Source organism: Aegilops tauschii, chromosome 5 (genome assembly GCF_002575655.3).
Source record: "Aegilops tauschii subsp. strangulata cultivar AL8/78 chromosome 5, Aet v6.0, whole genome shotgun sequence".
In the NCBI taxonomy this organism is placed as follows: Eukaryota; Viridiplantae; Streptophyta; class Magnoliopsida; order Poales; family Poaceae; genus Aegilops; species Aegilops tauschii.
Window position 1 is genome coordinate 97,827,429 of NC_053039.3, and position 15,141 is coordinate 97,842,569.

Consider the following 15,141-nt stretch of genomic DNA (forward strand, 5'->3'; position numbering starts at 1 on the left):
ATGGATCTAGTTGGGACGATAATTTGCCGTATGAAGAGTTCTCTTACAACAACAACTATCAAGCCAGTTTGAAGATGGCCCCTTTCGAAGCACTGTACGGAAGGAGGTGCAGAACACCGTTGTTGTGGGACGAAGTTGGAGACCGATAGTTGTTTGGACCAGATTTGATTAAAGAGTCTGAAGAGAAGGTTAAGCTAATTCGCGATATACTCAAGGTAGCCCAGTCCAGGCAGAAGAGTTATGCGGATTCTAAACGCAAGGAGACAGTTTACAAAGTCGGAGACAGAGTGTATCTTTGTGTATCCCCACTTCGAGGAGTGAAGCGTTTTGGAGTTAAGGGGAAGTTAGCACCACGTTTTGTGGGACCATACAAAGTTTTGGATTGTATGGGAGAAGTTGCTTACAAGTTGTAATTACCCGAAGGATTGTCAGGAGTTCACGATGTGTTCCACGTTTCTCAGTTGAAGAAGTGCAACGCAGAGATGGCTGATATTCCTCTGAGAGATACAGTACCACTGGAAGCGATACAGTTGGATAGTGACTTGACATATGAGGAGAAACCAGTCAAGATACTCGAGTTTGCCAGCCAAGTTACACGCAGCAAAGTAATCAAGTTCTGCAAAATTCAGTGGAGTCACCATACCGAGGATGAAGCCACCTGGGAACGAGAGGAAGACCTACGGAAGGATCACTCTCACCTATTTTCTAGGGGTAGGTTTGTAACATCCCAAATTTTCAATTTGGAATGTTATATATTAGATCATCATTGCATATCATATTTTTATTGCATTTTGGTTTGATCCTAGAAATTCTACGCAACTCAAGGACCCACAGAGAGAGTTGGGGATTTCGTTATTTTCATATTCGAGTTTTTCTCGAATTTTGAAAAAAAGATCGTTTGATTTTAAGTATTTTCTCTTCGAATATTTCTTTTATTAAAATAAAAGAGAGAGGATAAAATGACTTCCTCAAAAATAAAGAAATATTGGAGATTTAATATTAAAATCAAATAAGATTTTTATTCGGAGTTTTATCGCTATTTTATTTGAATTAGGAAAAATGCGTTTTTCAAAATTGCATATTAGGCCCAAATAAATGTTCACCTTGTCCGGCATATTTTTAGAGGACGGGGAAAATTTATTTCGGGATTTTTGGAGTCCGTTTAGTATTTCTTTTATTCGTTTTTCCAAGCGGGATTATTTAAAAAAAAAGGGGAACCGACCTACGGGCCGTATCCGGCCCGGACTCCTCCCAGCCCCCCCTTTATAAGCCGCAGCCCCCAGCCCCGCAACCCACCACCGCCTCCAGCCCACCCCGCGCCAAACCCTAGCCGCCGCCGCCTGTAGCCGCCGCCGCCCACCGTCGCCGGACCTGCCGCCGCCGCGCCGCCGGAACTATTCGCCGTTGACCGTCGTTTGACCGGTCGGTTTTCTTCGGTAAAACCCGGGTTTTTTTATTTCGTTAGATCGGTTTTATTTTTTTCGGTTTAGTTATTTAGCGAACGTTCGTTCGTACGTTCGTTTTAACGAACGATTTTCACCGTTTAGCCGCAGACAGCGAACGTTCGTTCGTTAGCCTGTTCGTCAGTTTTTCTTTTTCTCGGATTTTCCGCGATTATTTTCGATCGCGATTTCTGATCCGATTTTCGTTCTAGTATAACTTTTCGCTCATTTATCGGAATCAGGCGATTCAAGCGCCTGGAGTTTCGTCTCGAAACCCTATTTCTGTTTAACCAACTTAAACAAGATTTTGCTATTGTAAAATTTGACTTTAGTCCAGATTAGTAAATGAAGCTTGTTTCCCTCGCCGTTTGAGTTTTGTTGCTTCGTTTGATTTGATTTTTTTTGCAAACTGGAGTTCTTAAGTTGAACTTTCTGGTTAGATCTCTTATTTGAGTTTTACCCGTGCCCTTGCTTGATTGCTTATTGTATGCTTGTTTATTTGCGATAGAGTACCCGGAGTGCGAAGCGTGCTACTACGAGTCTCTAGGTTTCGCGGATCATCAGCAAGGCAAGTAACACTTTGATCATACCTCTTTACTACCCAGTTTTATTACATTAGATCAATCCCCAAACACTTGCATGGTTAGGATCTAATTTAATTTGTGGGTTTGGGAAGTAGATGAGGTCGTACCTATTCACCTGTTTATTATCAAACCTATGGGAGTTACTTCTACGTTGCTTATACTGCTATGTTATGCTCGTAGATGTGGATTGGGTTTGAGTGTACTCATGACAGATGTGAGCATTCTTAATTAATGGTTAACTTAAGGTGGAAACTTTAATACACATCTGGGTGGATTGAGGCACCTGGGGAATCCAGTGATTGCCTGTATTTTTGGAAATCCCGGGGTACCGTGTGATTCTCCTATGGACTGCCACCCAGGCTCAAAGGGATCATGAGATTATTCATGCTAGAAACTTCCGTGTGCAGCCACAAGCCATTATGGGCTCTGGCATAGTTGAGTATGTTGTGTGACCTTTTTCAGTGGTAGACTAGCAGATGTAGGGGATGTAGGTGGTACGGTCTACCCATCGAAAGAGTTAATGCTTCTGAAAGACTGTGTCTCGGTCATCCGTTTCTCAAATACCATGTAGTGCGAGAAATCCAACGGAGGAGATCGAGTCTTGTGGGGAAAAATGCGCAAATCTCTGCAGAGTGTACAAACTAATCATGGTTAGCCGTGTCCCCGGTTATGGACATCTTGAGTATCTGGTTCTTGGATTATCATGTGGATCTCATCACTCTTAATTATAAATAATGATTGGGTTATTTAATTACTTTTTAGTTGGGATTGAGATGGGGTTTACCATTCTCAATGTTTAACAACCACCATGATAGTTAAATAAAATATATTCCTTTTGTTGTAGGGAAAAATTGGCTTTTCGCAAAACATATTAACCATACAGCCTCCACCAGCCATGTATGCATGTAGTGATAGCTTTATTATGTTTACTACTCTCTTGTGTTACATTGCCAGCATATTCCATGTGCTGACCCGTTTTCGGGCTGCAACGTATCATGTTGCAGACTTTTCAGACGACGAGTAAGGAACCTTAGGTCGTGGTCTTTCACTCAGTGATGCCGTTGGAGTTGATGGACTCACTTTATCTTCCAAGCTTTCCGCTGTTATCGTTTTAGATGGCCTTAAGCCATATTATTTTGTGATAAGTTCTCTTTTGAGACATTCGATGTAACAAGTGTGTGATTGCTACTCTGTTATAAATCCTTCAAGTACTGTGCGTGTCAGCATTACCGATCCAGGGATGACACTGATGCACAGAGATCAGACTGTTTGAGGTCTGGTCACTACAGAGATGAACCTTGCTCTGATTACCACTTGTCAGACCTAGGTGGTCTGAAGAACAGGATTCAGAAAAGGGGAGCTGAACTAGTCGGTTTTACTCGAATTCAGAGGAATGATTATGCGAGTTCTAGCTCGTTACAGAGGTTCTAGCCGGCCAGGAACACTGGCGGTGGCAAGGGGGAAACCCTAACAACAACAAGATACCTACTCCCGATCCCATCTCCTGGCTTTATAGCCTTACAAAGTGGAGTAAAAATGAAGAGAAAAGCAAAACAGAAAGAGAGAGTCGCCGTGGTCTTTGCCGGAAAGTGAACAGCGACAGCCTGGACAATCACAGCCACACGATGAAGATCGGATGCTCGTAGGGTCATCATAACTGGTGAAGCGGTACGACGACACCCTGGCTATGCGATCGATGATGGGTGGCTCCTGACGCTTCCCGCATGTTAGCCAGAAGTTTGAATTAACTGAATCCCGATTGTAGCGTTCTGAACTTCAGACAGAGTGACCTGGGTCCTGACAAAGCACTCCAGCAAAGCACAAGCTTTCTAAGTGGTTGGTGCAAACAAGGGTTTCTAGGCTTGAGTGGAGGGTGCAATACTGGTTTCTCCACATTGATGCAGTTTTTTCATACTTATGCTAGCATAGCAATATTACCCACAACCATCACATTACTGCTCATGGACTTTGTTGACGTCCACAACGCTCATCAGCGGTACAAACAGAAATTCCTTGACGTTTTCTCTCTTATCGCCGTTACTGTTGCTGGGTAGGAGTACCTACCTGAGGGAATTTCCTAACGGACGCTCGTTGCGTAGTTGTCGAGCAACCTAGCGATCAAGATGGGTCGGCCCAATGTGCGTGCTACAGCATTCGGTTTTGGGAACCTTCTGGAGGGTTCCTGAAACGGTTCTGGGACCTTCTAGAAGGTTTTGAACCGGTTTTTCACTGGTTTGTTCTGTTTGCTTTTTTGTTTTTTGTTTTTTCTGTTTCTGTTTCTTTTTCTTTCTTCGTTTTCAATTCCTTTTTCTTCACTTTTTATTTTATTTTTGTTCTTAAGAATTTCAAATTCTTTTCTAAAATTCTAAAAATGTTTAGAAGTTCAAGAAATTTTCTTGTTATTATTTTTTGTTCAAAAATTCAATAAATGTTCTTCATTTTCTAAAAAATGTTCCATATTATTAAAAATGTTTGCTTTTCAAAAAAGTCTATAATTTCACAAAATGTTCATGTTTTCAAATTATTCTTGGGAGTTTCAAAAAATCTTCCCATTTCAAAATTTGTTCACCAATTACCAAAAATGTTCATGTTTTCAAATTTTGTTGCGAGTTTGCATAAATGTTTCCATTTAAAGAATTGTTTGCAAATTCCAAAAAAGTTCATGTTTCAATTTTTGTTCGGCAGTTTCAAAAAATGTACAAAAGTTTTAAAAACTGTTCATGTGTTCAAGTTTTGTTCGGGAGTTTCAAAAAATGTTCCCAGTTTTAAACAATGTTCGAGTATCCAAAAATTGTTTTCGAATTTAATGTTCGGCTTTTCAAAAAAACTTTCACGTTTTCTATTTTTGGGAGATTTTACAAAAATGTTTCCATTTCCAAAAATTGTTTACATTTTTCGAATTCTTGAGTTTTTTCAAATTTTATTCACAATTTCTAAAAGTGTTTGCTGTTTCATACAACCTTCATGTTTTTTCTCAAAAATAACGTTTTGCGTACAAAATTTTAAAAATGTTCGGATGTGCGCTCTGTTTTGTACTTAATATGTTGTGCTGCGTTACAAATCAGGTAGCTCTTTAGCTCAACTGGCTAGCTGTACTTCTTTGAAGCATCTGGTCTCAGATTCGAACCCTGCTTAGAGCATTTCTTCTGGCAAAGAGCGGCAGATAGGACCTCCCCCTACCTGAGGCCCCTCATTTGGTACGAGCGGATCGACAGGGTTTCTAGAGGATTAACCCCGCGGGGCCCAGAAACCTCGCTAATCCTCGTCGGCCCATTTGTTTCGCGGGGTCTGCACAGCCGAATCCCTTCGACCCCCTTCGTTCCCCTCCTATCCACGCGCCTGGCCAGCCTCGTGGGCACCATGCGGAACGGGACGCACCGAGACAGAGCGTCGCCCAGCCGCCGCCGTGCTCCTCCGCCGGTACTTCCCGAGGTGATCCCCGCCCCCCCCCCCCCCCCCCCCCCTCCCTCTCCTCCACTTCTCCATCCCCTTTCCTGCAAACCTAGGGCCATGGCCGCGTTCTGCAGCAGTTCGATGCGTCCATACGGAAAAAGGCCTCCTCCCAGCTTTATATATAAAGCATTGATCACCAACAGACCAGGCTGCCTCCATGGCCATCCCTCTCCTCTCCTATATGGAAGCAGTTCGATGCGTCCATCGATGAGTCTGTCTGTCTCTTCTCATTAGCAGAACACGACAGTTAGCTTCAGTAGCCTTCTGGCCCGGTCTGCTAGAAGCAAGCTGCGAGTGTGGTATTTATCTAATTGAATCCATCGATCTGGAGCACTGATTGTTGTTATTGTTCCCTAGTGTCATGGGCTGGGGGTGTTATTTTGGTTCTAGTTTAATTTATGGCCTCCCACAGGCTGCTGTATCCCCACGAAGATTGATGTATTTTTGGACAAGAACAACAAACAATGGTAACCTCTGTATCCACACATTTTTTATTGATCTTATGTTCATTTTATGCATTAACATTATCTGTTCGCTATTCTTCTCTATCAAATACAACAGTGTAATATCTGTAACTGAATCTTAGTTGATCTTGTTTCGTGGCATCACCCCTTTTTCTTGAAGCGACGAGAGAGAGAGAGAGAGAGATGATAGATGCACTTGCAAATTGGACGTTCCATTCTTCTAGATTCATAGCAATCCAACAATGGATACTGATTGTTGGTTCCTTCTTCAGTATGCTTCATTTTGGTCCCCATCCATAAATTTGCAACTGATGCAGCACTCATGTACACTTGTAACTTGGTTACTTTATTAGTAACTGAATCCTAAAACAAAGGCAGAAGGATGATACATATAACAAAGCCTTTGTATCTAGTCGCTACTATTTGTTTTCTCTAAATAAAATTCTCTAAAATAGTTGCTACTATTTGTTAAATCTAGGGCCTCATTTTTTAATTGGCACCGGGCCTCCGTTTTCTCGGATACGGCCCTGATCATGAAGCTAGCTAATCTTTTGATTCAGAAGATTCCCACATCCCACTTTTGTGCAACTCTCACACTCTAATATATCTTTGTCCTGTTTATCCATCTGTACACAGGAACTGTTTTTTATTTTCTTTTCTTGGTGCATAATCCGGGTGAGCAACATTGGTTCTCCAATATCAGAGTATATGTGCCATCTAGCCTAGTCTGCTAGTACTATCTTCCATGCATTCATTATTTAATTCTCCACTCTCAGATTATATAATACAATATGAAAATTTGATAAACAACTAAGCAAGGAAATTCTGTTTGTAGTTTCAAGTCATGCAAAGTTGTTGTTGTGATGAGATATTGATTTCAAGTCATGCAAAATTATGTTGCTGCTGGGAAAAACTGCTGCTGAATTATTCCCATGTAGCAACTTTGTCTCATTTTTATTAGGTGACCTTTACAATTCTGTAGCAAGGATATAAGGGGAGTTAGTTACATTGTAAATTTGGATTTTTAAATGTTCTACACCATGTTATGTCAGTATGACAAAACTTGCCTACCAAACAGAAAACTTAAACAAAGAAGATTGTGGATGGAGGGGTTTGGGGGATTCAAGGGGTTTTGAGGGGATTGGGTGGAGGGAAGGGATTCACCCAATCCCCTGAAATCCCCCCTCCCCAAACCTCCCCAATCCACTTCTACCAAACAAAGCCTGATGGTTGTCATAATCCGCGACCAAGTATTCGTGATAAGTTCAGCTGGGCAGAGTGTGTGCTTTGTGACCCTCCTGCTGTTGGTCATGTCTCCTGTAGCTGTGGCTGTAAGGGCTCAGAAGACGAAATCGTAACAGCGAGAAGAACCAGCTTTGGAAGAAAGAACTGGATTACTTCGTGAGGAGGCTGCGCAGCAGGATTCTGAGAATGCCAGCTCTAGCACTGCGCTCATGGGATCTGGTCAGGACATCTCGTCAGACAAAGAGAACCTGAATGTGGTGCGGGCCATGTGTAAATTCAACTTCTGGCAGACTGCTGTCTTTCGTAGAGAAATGAGGAAATGCGTACTTATGCAAACAAGCTAAGTTTCGTTCTGCATTTACAAATACACAGTGTTGGGATTATGTAGTATTGTACTACTTACTCTACCTATAGCAACATTACAACAGTCGCTTCATGTGTGAATTAGCAAATGAGAAAAGGAAGCTACATTATTTTATTTCAGTTGAGTGATATATGTCTTATCTGAACCAACACTGCATCTCTTGGTCACGGAGCATGTAGTGGACATGCTCACTCTACTCCTGTATCTTGTCAGCTTGCATGTTGTCTCCAATGGCTTCCTCTGATGTTTTGTCCTTCCCTTCCTCTTTCTCCTTGGCTTTCTTCACTTCAGCCTCCTCTTTCTCCTTGGCTTTCTTCGCTTCAGCCTCCTTGGCCTTCTCTTCCTCCTTCGCCTTGGCGACCGCCGCGTCTTCTTTGGCCTGCTTGAGCGCCTCGATGAGGCCTGCCAAGCACACGTCAGGGTCCCTCTTTTTCTTCTTGGACATGGGCATCAGGTTCTCCGCCACGTCAGCGGGCGACATGTCGGTCTCCTCGAGCAGCTGCTGAATCTCCCCAAACAGCTCATGCCCGACGACATCTAGGTAGTTCTTGGCGAGTACCTTGAAGCTCTCAAAGCGGCAGTAAGACATCTCAATGTGCTTGTCCATCCTGCCCCGCCGGATCAGTGCCGGGTCCAGCTTCTCCTTGTAGTTGGTGGTGAAGATGATGATCCGCTCGCCGCCGCACGCAGACCACAGCCCGTCGATGAAGTTGAGCAGGCCAGAGAGCGTCACCTTGGTCGCGTCATCCTTCTCTGGCTCGATTGGTAGCTTGGGTTTGTCGTTGCCATCGGAGTCCTTGTCGCGAGAGGCCTTCTTGTCCTTGCGGCGTTTTCCGGTGAGGTCAGCGGAGCAGTCAATGTCCTCTATGACGATGATGGACTTGCCCGTCGTCTCGATGAAGAGCTTCCGCAACTCGGTGTTGTTGTTGATGGCCGTGAGCTCGAGGTCGTAGACGTCGTAGTCGAGGAAGTTGGCCATGGCGGCTATCATAGTGGACTTGCCGGTGCCGGGCGGGCCGTAAAGGAGGTACCCGCGCTTCCACGCCTTGCCGACCTTAGCATAGTACTCCTTGCTCTCTTGGAATGCCATGAGGTCGTCGATGACGTCCTCCTTCTGTTTCGGGTTCATGGCAAGGGTGTCGAAGGTCGCCGGGTGCTCGAACGGTACATGGCTCCAGGCGCTCTTGGCCCCGTAAGGGCTCGAGCTGCCGCTGGCCTTGTTGGTGAAGAGGCGGCGCTGGCGGTTCTTGATAATGACGGTGCGGCCCTCACCGAGGACGAAAGGCAGGTAAGAATCGACGATGAGGTCGTGGTGTCGCTTATGGAAGGTGACCCGGTAGAAGCGCTTCTCGTCCTCGCCAGGGTACAAACTGATGACATTGGCCTTGGGTCGCTGCTTGGAGGCGTGCCACCAGAGCGTGGCGCCGGAGAAGTCATCGGTGACTCCCTCGTGGTCGTCGATGGAGACCTGGATGTTCTTGCTGTCCTTGCCGAGCTCAGCTTTGAGCCTGCGCGCGCGACGGGCACATGCGTCGCTCAGGTAGGCCTCGACGGCGAGGAAGAGTTCGCTTCGCTTCCAGCGCTGGGCGCCGTTCTCCGAGATGGTGATCTGGAGGTAAGGGTTGAAGTAGGCGGTGAGCTTGGCGGCCAAAGCGGCGAGGTTGAGGCGGAGGGCGTCCGGGATGTGGTTCTGCACCATGGACCATAGGAAGATGGTGCTCGCCACCGCCGATCCGAACCATGGCCACCACTCCACCATCGCCACCTCCATGGCTGGACCTCTTGATTTTTGTGTCTTGGGTTTTTCTTGCTGGAAGGCTGTAGCTCTATTTGGCTCTGCACCGGACGGCACCTGAGTGAGTGAGTGGTTGTGCGTGTATATAATGCTGGCTGGAGACGTGTGGTGATTCACTTAGGTTAACCCAGGTCGTCGTCTTTGTCGTTATCGGAGCAGATCGTCGGGGTAGGTGGAGAGGAGCTGTTGGAGCCGAGAAAAATCGGCGAGTCCATACACACGGAACAAACTCATGAATTCCCTTTTCCCAGTACAGATTGAGACAAGATGAGTGAATGGTTGGGTCTAGCCAACAGGTCATGTTGGAGTGTTTCGTATTGTAGTACTCAATCCATAGTACAATTTTTTTGAAGAAGAAAAATCACTGTATCTTTTTATGCAAGGGAGAGTACAGCTCACTCTGCTCCTGTCACTTCACTTCACTTGTCACCTTGCTTCATGTCTCCATTGGCTTCCTCTGATGTTGTGTCCTTTGCTTCGCCTTCCTTCTTGGCATTCTTCACTAGCAAGCAACCAGCAATCCTGCCACTTGCCTGATGCTGGACAAGAAGTGAGAATCACTAGGAGATGGTTTACTTTTGGTTGATGAAGTAGAGTAACTTTCTGCAGGTTTTCAGCGCTAACAAAATCCTGCCACTTCATACAAGACTGATGTTCAGAATTCTGCCATTTACATACAGGACTGATGTTTGTAGAATCGAAATTCAGTAAATCCAAGCCCACCTTGATCTCTAGGTTGACACACATCAAGCCAGGTGGTGCTGAAAAGGTCAAGAAGGTCAGATCAAATCAAATCCCAAAACTTGTGAAAGAATTCAGTGGGGGAAAGGGCCTGTTGTGCTCCACAGAAGTGAAAAATAACTGCAAATTTAGTCTCCTCAAGATCTAACGGTCTAGTCATAGCATAGGCTAGGTTGATCTAATCCTAAAGATCTGTGTGGTGTGGTGATTTACTTGACTTGAGCGCTACCGGTAGCCGTTGTTGTCGTCGTCGGAGCAGGAGAAGATGAGCTATCAGAAGAGATAGGCCTTTTGCCCAGTATACGTGGAGTCCTTGGCAGTACACTCTACATAGCAACATTACAAGAGCTAGCTGATATTTTTCCTTTAAGAAACGCTGCATCTTTTGAAAGGGAATCGTTCTAATTCTATCACTTGTCACCTTGCTTGATGTCCCCAGGTGCAGGTGGCCGGCGAGCGGCGTGGTATAGGCGGAAAGTGGTGGAGAAGCAAGATGATGGTGGCCACCGCCGACCCGACCTGGAGCTGGCCCTCTTTGATGTCGTGTGCCTTGGGGTGGTCTTACTCTTGTCTCCATGGAAAGCTGTAGCTCGACCTGGACTGGACGCCCGTGTGCTTGCATATATAATATGCCAATGATTTGTGTGATGATCTGCTTAGGTTGAGCCTAAGCACGCGCCGCTGCGGTCGCCCTCGGAGCAGGTGAGGAGTTATCGGAGCTGAGAAGAAGCGGGCGAGCATCGACATCGATCGACCAGTCCACAGAAGTGGAATTATTTATCGGAGACCCGCCACTCACCACACCGCTCCCGGAGATGGAGTTAAAAAGCACGGAGCCGGGAAACAGATGCTCCGCAGCTCCTCGTATTCTTAAGGCATCTCCATTGCATAGCCACTTCTGTAGACGCTTAAGGATTAAAAATAAAAAAGATATTGTCTACCGTTTGCATAAGCGTCTCAACCTCCAACGCTCGGAACCTGGAAGGCGCTAACAATCTCAGGTCAAATCAACTACTAATGAACTGAAGCGTCCGCTGCCAAAGTTGGCACCGCTGCCTGAAAGGCGCCAGAGAAATATTCTCTAGATTAGCGAAACGGCCAGGATTAAGATCCTTAGCGCCTGTTCTTAGCGCCGCGTTGTAGATGCCCTTAGGAGCTGGAGTGACTCCGAACAAGTCCTTAATGCCAAAGGCAACGGCAACTGCAGAGTTGGCTGCCTCCGCTCACTTTGCAACCAACCAAATTAAGATTCCGGTTGCTAATTTGGTCACTGCATCGCTGTCGCTTTTGTAGAAGATGGATTGCGTCTCTGTCCTGTCACTGGGTATACAATATCCTCATCTACTTGATATTATAGCAACCTGCAGGACTATATTGTTCAGGATTTCAGGGGTAAGGATATGTGCCTACCAACTTTAGAAGAAGACTAACACCTATGATCCGTTGGGGCAATGGGACAACCTTAAATCTTTTGTGGCCGATGTACCTACTTCGACTCAAGAGGATGGTGTATATTGGGCATTGTAGAAAAATAATACTTTCTCGGTCAAATATATGTATAGAAACTCCTTAAGTTTTTCATACCAAACATGTGGGGCTTGCTTGAACGCTTTGTGGATTTTATAGAGCTCATCATTCTGGTGGGGATCAACGAAGCCCGATGCTTGTGCAACATATACCAAATCATATTTGGGACCATTAAGAAATGCGCTCTTGACATCCATTTGATATAACTCAAAATCATGGAAAGATGCATATGCAAGAAAAAGGTGAATGGACTCAAGATGGGCAACGGAGGCAAATGTCTCAACAAAATCTAGACCTTTCTGCTTGGGTGAAACCTTGTACCACTAACCTTGCCTTGTTCCTGATGACTTGCCCATGCTCACCTTGCTTGTTCTCGAAGATCCACTTGGTTCGAGTGATCTTATGACCTCTTCCCTTTACCCACTCCACAAAAGGCCACAACTTGCTACGGGTGAAGTTTTAGTTTTTCTTGCATTGCAACTACCCAGTCCAGGTCCTGCATGGCTTGTTGCTATTCTTTCTGATCGATCTATCCAAGAGTACGTACTAAAATAACACCAAGTTATTCTTTCCGATCAATCTATCAAGAGTTCATACTAAAATAACACTAAGTTATTCTTTCCGATCGATCTATCAAGAGTTAGTACTAAAATAACATCAAAACAAATTCAGATTCATAATACTCCATCCAACACAAAGAACCTCAAAGAGTGCCCCAAGATTTCTACCGGAGAAATAAAAGACGAGAACGCGCATCAACCCCTATGCATAGATTACCCCAATGTCATCTCGGGAATCCGCGAGTTGAGTGCCAAAACACATATCAAGTGAATCAATATGACACCCCATTGTCACCACGGGTATTCATAGGAAGACATACATCAAGTGCTCTCAAATCCATAAAAGTATTCAATCCGATAAAACGAAATCTCAAATGCAAAACTCAATTCACAACAAGATAGAGGGGAAAACACCATATGATCTGACTATATTAACAAAGCCCGCGATACATCAAGATCGTGACATCTCAAGAACACGAGAGAGAGATTAAAGTCATAGCTACTGGTACAAACCCTCACCCCGAGGGTGGACTACTCCCTCCTCATTATGGTGGCCGCCGGGATGATGAAGATGGCCATCGGTGATGGTTTCCCCCTCCGGCGGAGTGTCGGATCGGGGTCTAGATTGGTTTTTCGTGGCTATAGAGGCTTGCGGCGGCGGAACTTCTGATCTAGGGTTATCTTTGGGGGTTTTAGAATATTTGGCAATTTATAGGGCGAAGAGGCGGTGCGGGAGGCCACTGAGGTGGGCACAACCCACCTGGGCGCGCCTGGGCCCCCAGGTGTGCCCTGGTGGTTTTGCCCCCTCGGGGCTCCCCTTTGGCACTTCTTTGGCCCACTGGGTGTCTTCTGGTCCAAAAAAAAATCTCCAAAAAGTTTCGCTGCATTTGGACTCCGTTTGTTATTGATTTTCTGCGATGTAAAAAACAAGCAAAAAACAACAACTGGCACTGCGCACTATGTCAATAGGTTAGTCCCAAAAAAATATATAAAGTTGCTATAAAATGATTGTAAAACATCCAAGAATGATAATATAACAGCATGAATACTTCATAAATTATAGATACGTTGGAGACGTATCAGCATCCTCAAGCTTAATTCCTACTCGTCCTCGAGTAGGTAAATGATAAAAGAAATAATTTATGAAGTGTGAATGTTAGCAAAGTGCATAAGTTTGATCAATGATAATTTCAACCACTTTTCCTAGCATCACCAACATCAACTTTTCTCATAAAACTCATCATGTTAAAGTAGCACCCAATTCACATGTTAAGGTTCAAGCAATGAATTCTCTTGAAACTCAAGAACCTATATTCTTAGTCACCAAACAAGTGTGCAATTCAACTTATTCAATAGAGTCTAAGTAAGAGCTCCACATACTCAATCATTATATAGTCTTCCATGATTGCTAGTACTCAAAGCATACTCTTAGAACAAATGGCATCCATCGAACACAGAGAAAGATAGGGGCTTAATGTTTCGCCTCCCAACTCATTTATCATGGAGATAATTTTCAACAATAATAATTCATGATAAAAAATATTTGACTGGTCATATGTGCCTACATCTTTCCCCACCACATGATGCTTGCCAACTAGAGAATAATTGAGGTTGAAATGAGAATGCATACTATTGACTCTTTGCATAAAAGTAAATACTGAAAAGTAAAAGATAGGCCCTTCGCAGAGGTTGTCATGCGCTTTTTATTTGGATGCTCAAGCTCTTAATGCAAAGGAACGTCACATTATATTGCCCCTTATGATAGCAACCTTTATTACGCAGTCCGTTGCTTTTATTACTTTGCCGTCACAAGTTCATACAACGCTCAATTTTCCCTTACAATAAAAGATCAAACATCTTTAGGAGCAATTTTTATTGCTTTATGCATCGATGACAACTTACTTGAAGGATCTTATTCAATCCATAGGTAGGTATGATGGACACTCATGGCAAGAAACTAGGTTTAAGGGTTTTTGGATTGACAAGTAGTATCTCTACTTAGTACGAGTTTTTTGGCTAGCAAAAGATCCTAGGCAAACACCGCATGTTGGAGGATCCGTGACAATATAACTTCTATGCAAATATACACAGCCATAACTCATTACGTTGTCTTCCTTGTCCAACTTCAACTAATTTGCTCAAGTTTGAAAATAATTAATGGGTATTCACAATCATAGAAGATGTCCAAGATAATATATTTGTATGTGAAAGTTCTCTTCCTTATACTAATCATTCACAAATCGCTTGTATGACCAATATAGTGATTGTCAAGCTTTAAAATATTTCACTTTCTAAACCCAATGTGAAGCTACTACTAGGCATTATATGAACATATAATTTCAACTTCATGATATTCAATTCATTCAAAAATTTACTCATAGGATATAAGTAAAGCACAACAGTAAATGACAAACTACTCCAAAAAGATATAAGTGAAGATCAAGCGAGTAGTTAAGTAAAGGGGTAGCTAATCGAGGACTCTCTCTTATTTAAAAACTTTTAGATCTAAGTATTTTATTAAAACATCAAGTAAAACAAAACAAAATTACATTCCAAGAATAGCACAACTCATGTGAAGAAGCAAAAACTTAGGCTCAACCAATACTAACCGATAATTGTCGATGAAGAAAGGTGGGATGCCTACCGGGGCATCATCAAGCTTAGATGCTTGAGACTTCTTGAAATATTATCTTGGGGTGCCTTGGGCATCCCCAAGCTTTATCTTTTGCATCTCCTTAATTCCTTTTATATCACGGTTTCCCTAAATCTTAAAAACTTCATACACACAAAACTCAACAAGAACTCGTGAGATAAGTTAGTATAAATCAATGCAAAACCTTATCATTCTCTACTGTAGAAAATCACTAAAATTATTATTCAACATCGCATACTAAATACCTTTGCATATATAATACTCATATCATCAAATAGAATCATTAAACACGCAAATATATGCAAACATAACT

The 15,141-nt window shown here is 43.7% G+C and overlaps 1 protein-coding gene and 1 long non-coding RNA gene across 2 annotated transcripts; one reads left to right on the forward strand and one right to left on the reverse strand.

Moving 5' to 3' along the window:
* Nucleotides 1-5,074: 5,074 nt before the first annotated feature.
* LOC109787064 (uncharacterized) lies at nucleotides 5,075-10,736 on the forward strand. Its single transcript, XR_005756364.3, has 2 exons — nucleotides 5,075-5,458; nucleotides 10,528-10,736. It is a non-coding gene; the product is annotated as an uncharacterized lncRNA (long non-coding RNA).
* On the reverse strand, nucleotides 7,516-10,483 carry LOC109787056 (AAA-ATPase At3g28580). The gene has a single exon (XM_020345618.4). It carries the CDS (start codon nucleotides 9,321-9,323, stop codon nucleotides 7,746-7,748), a length of 1,578 nt encoding a protein of 525 aa, XP_020201207.1. The 5' UTR covers nucleotides 9,324-10,483; the 3' UTR covers nucleotides 7,516-7,745.
* Nucleotides 10,737-15,141: the final 4,405 nt, after the last annotated feature.

What these genes read in the sequence shown, in the direction of transcription:
- LOC109787056 (XM_020345618.4), bottom strand. Translation starts at nt 9,323, where the DNA reads ATGGAGGTGGCGATGGTGGAGTGGTGGCCATGGTTCGGATCGGCGGTG.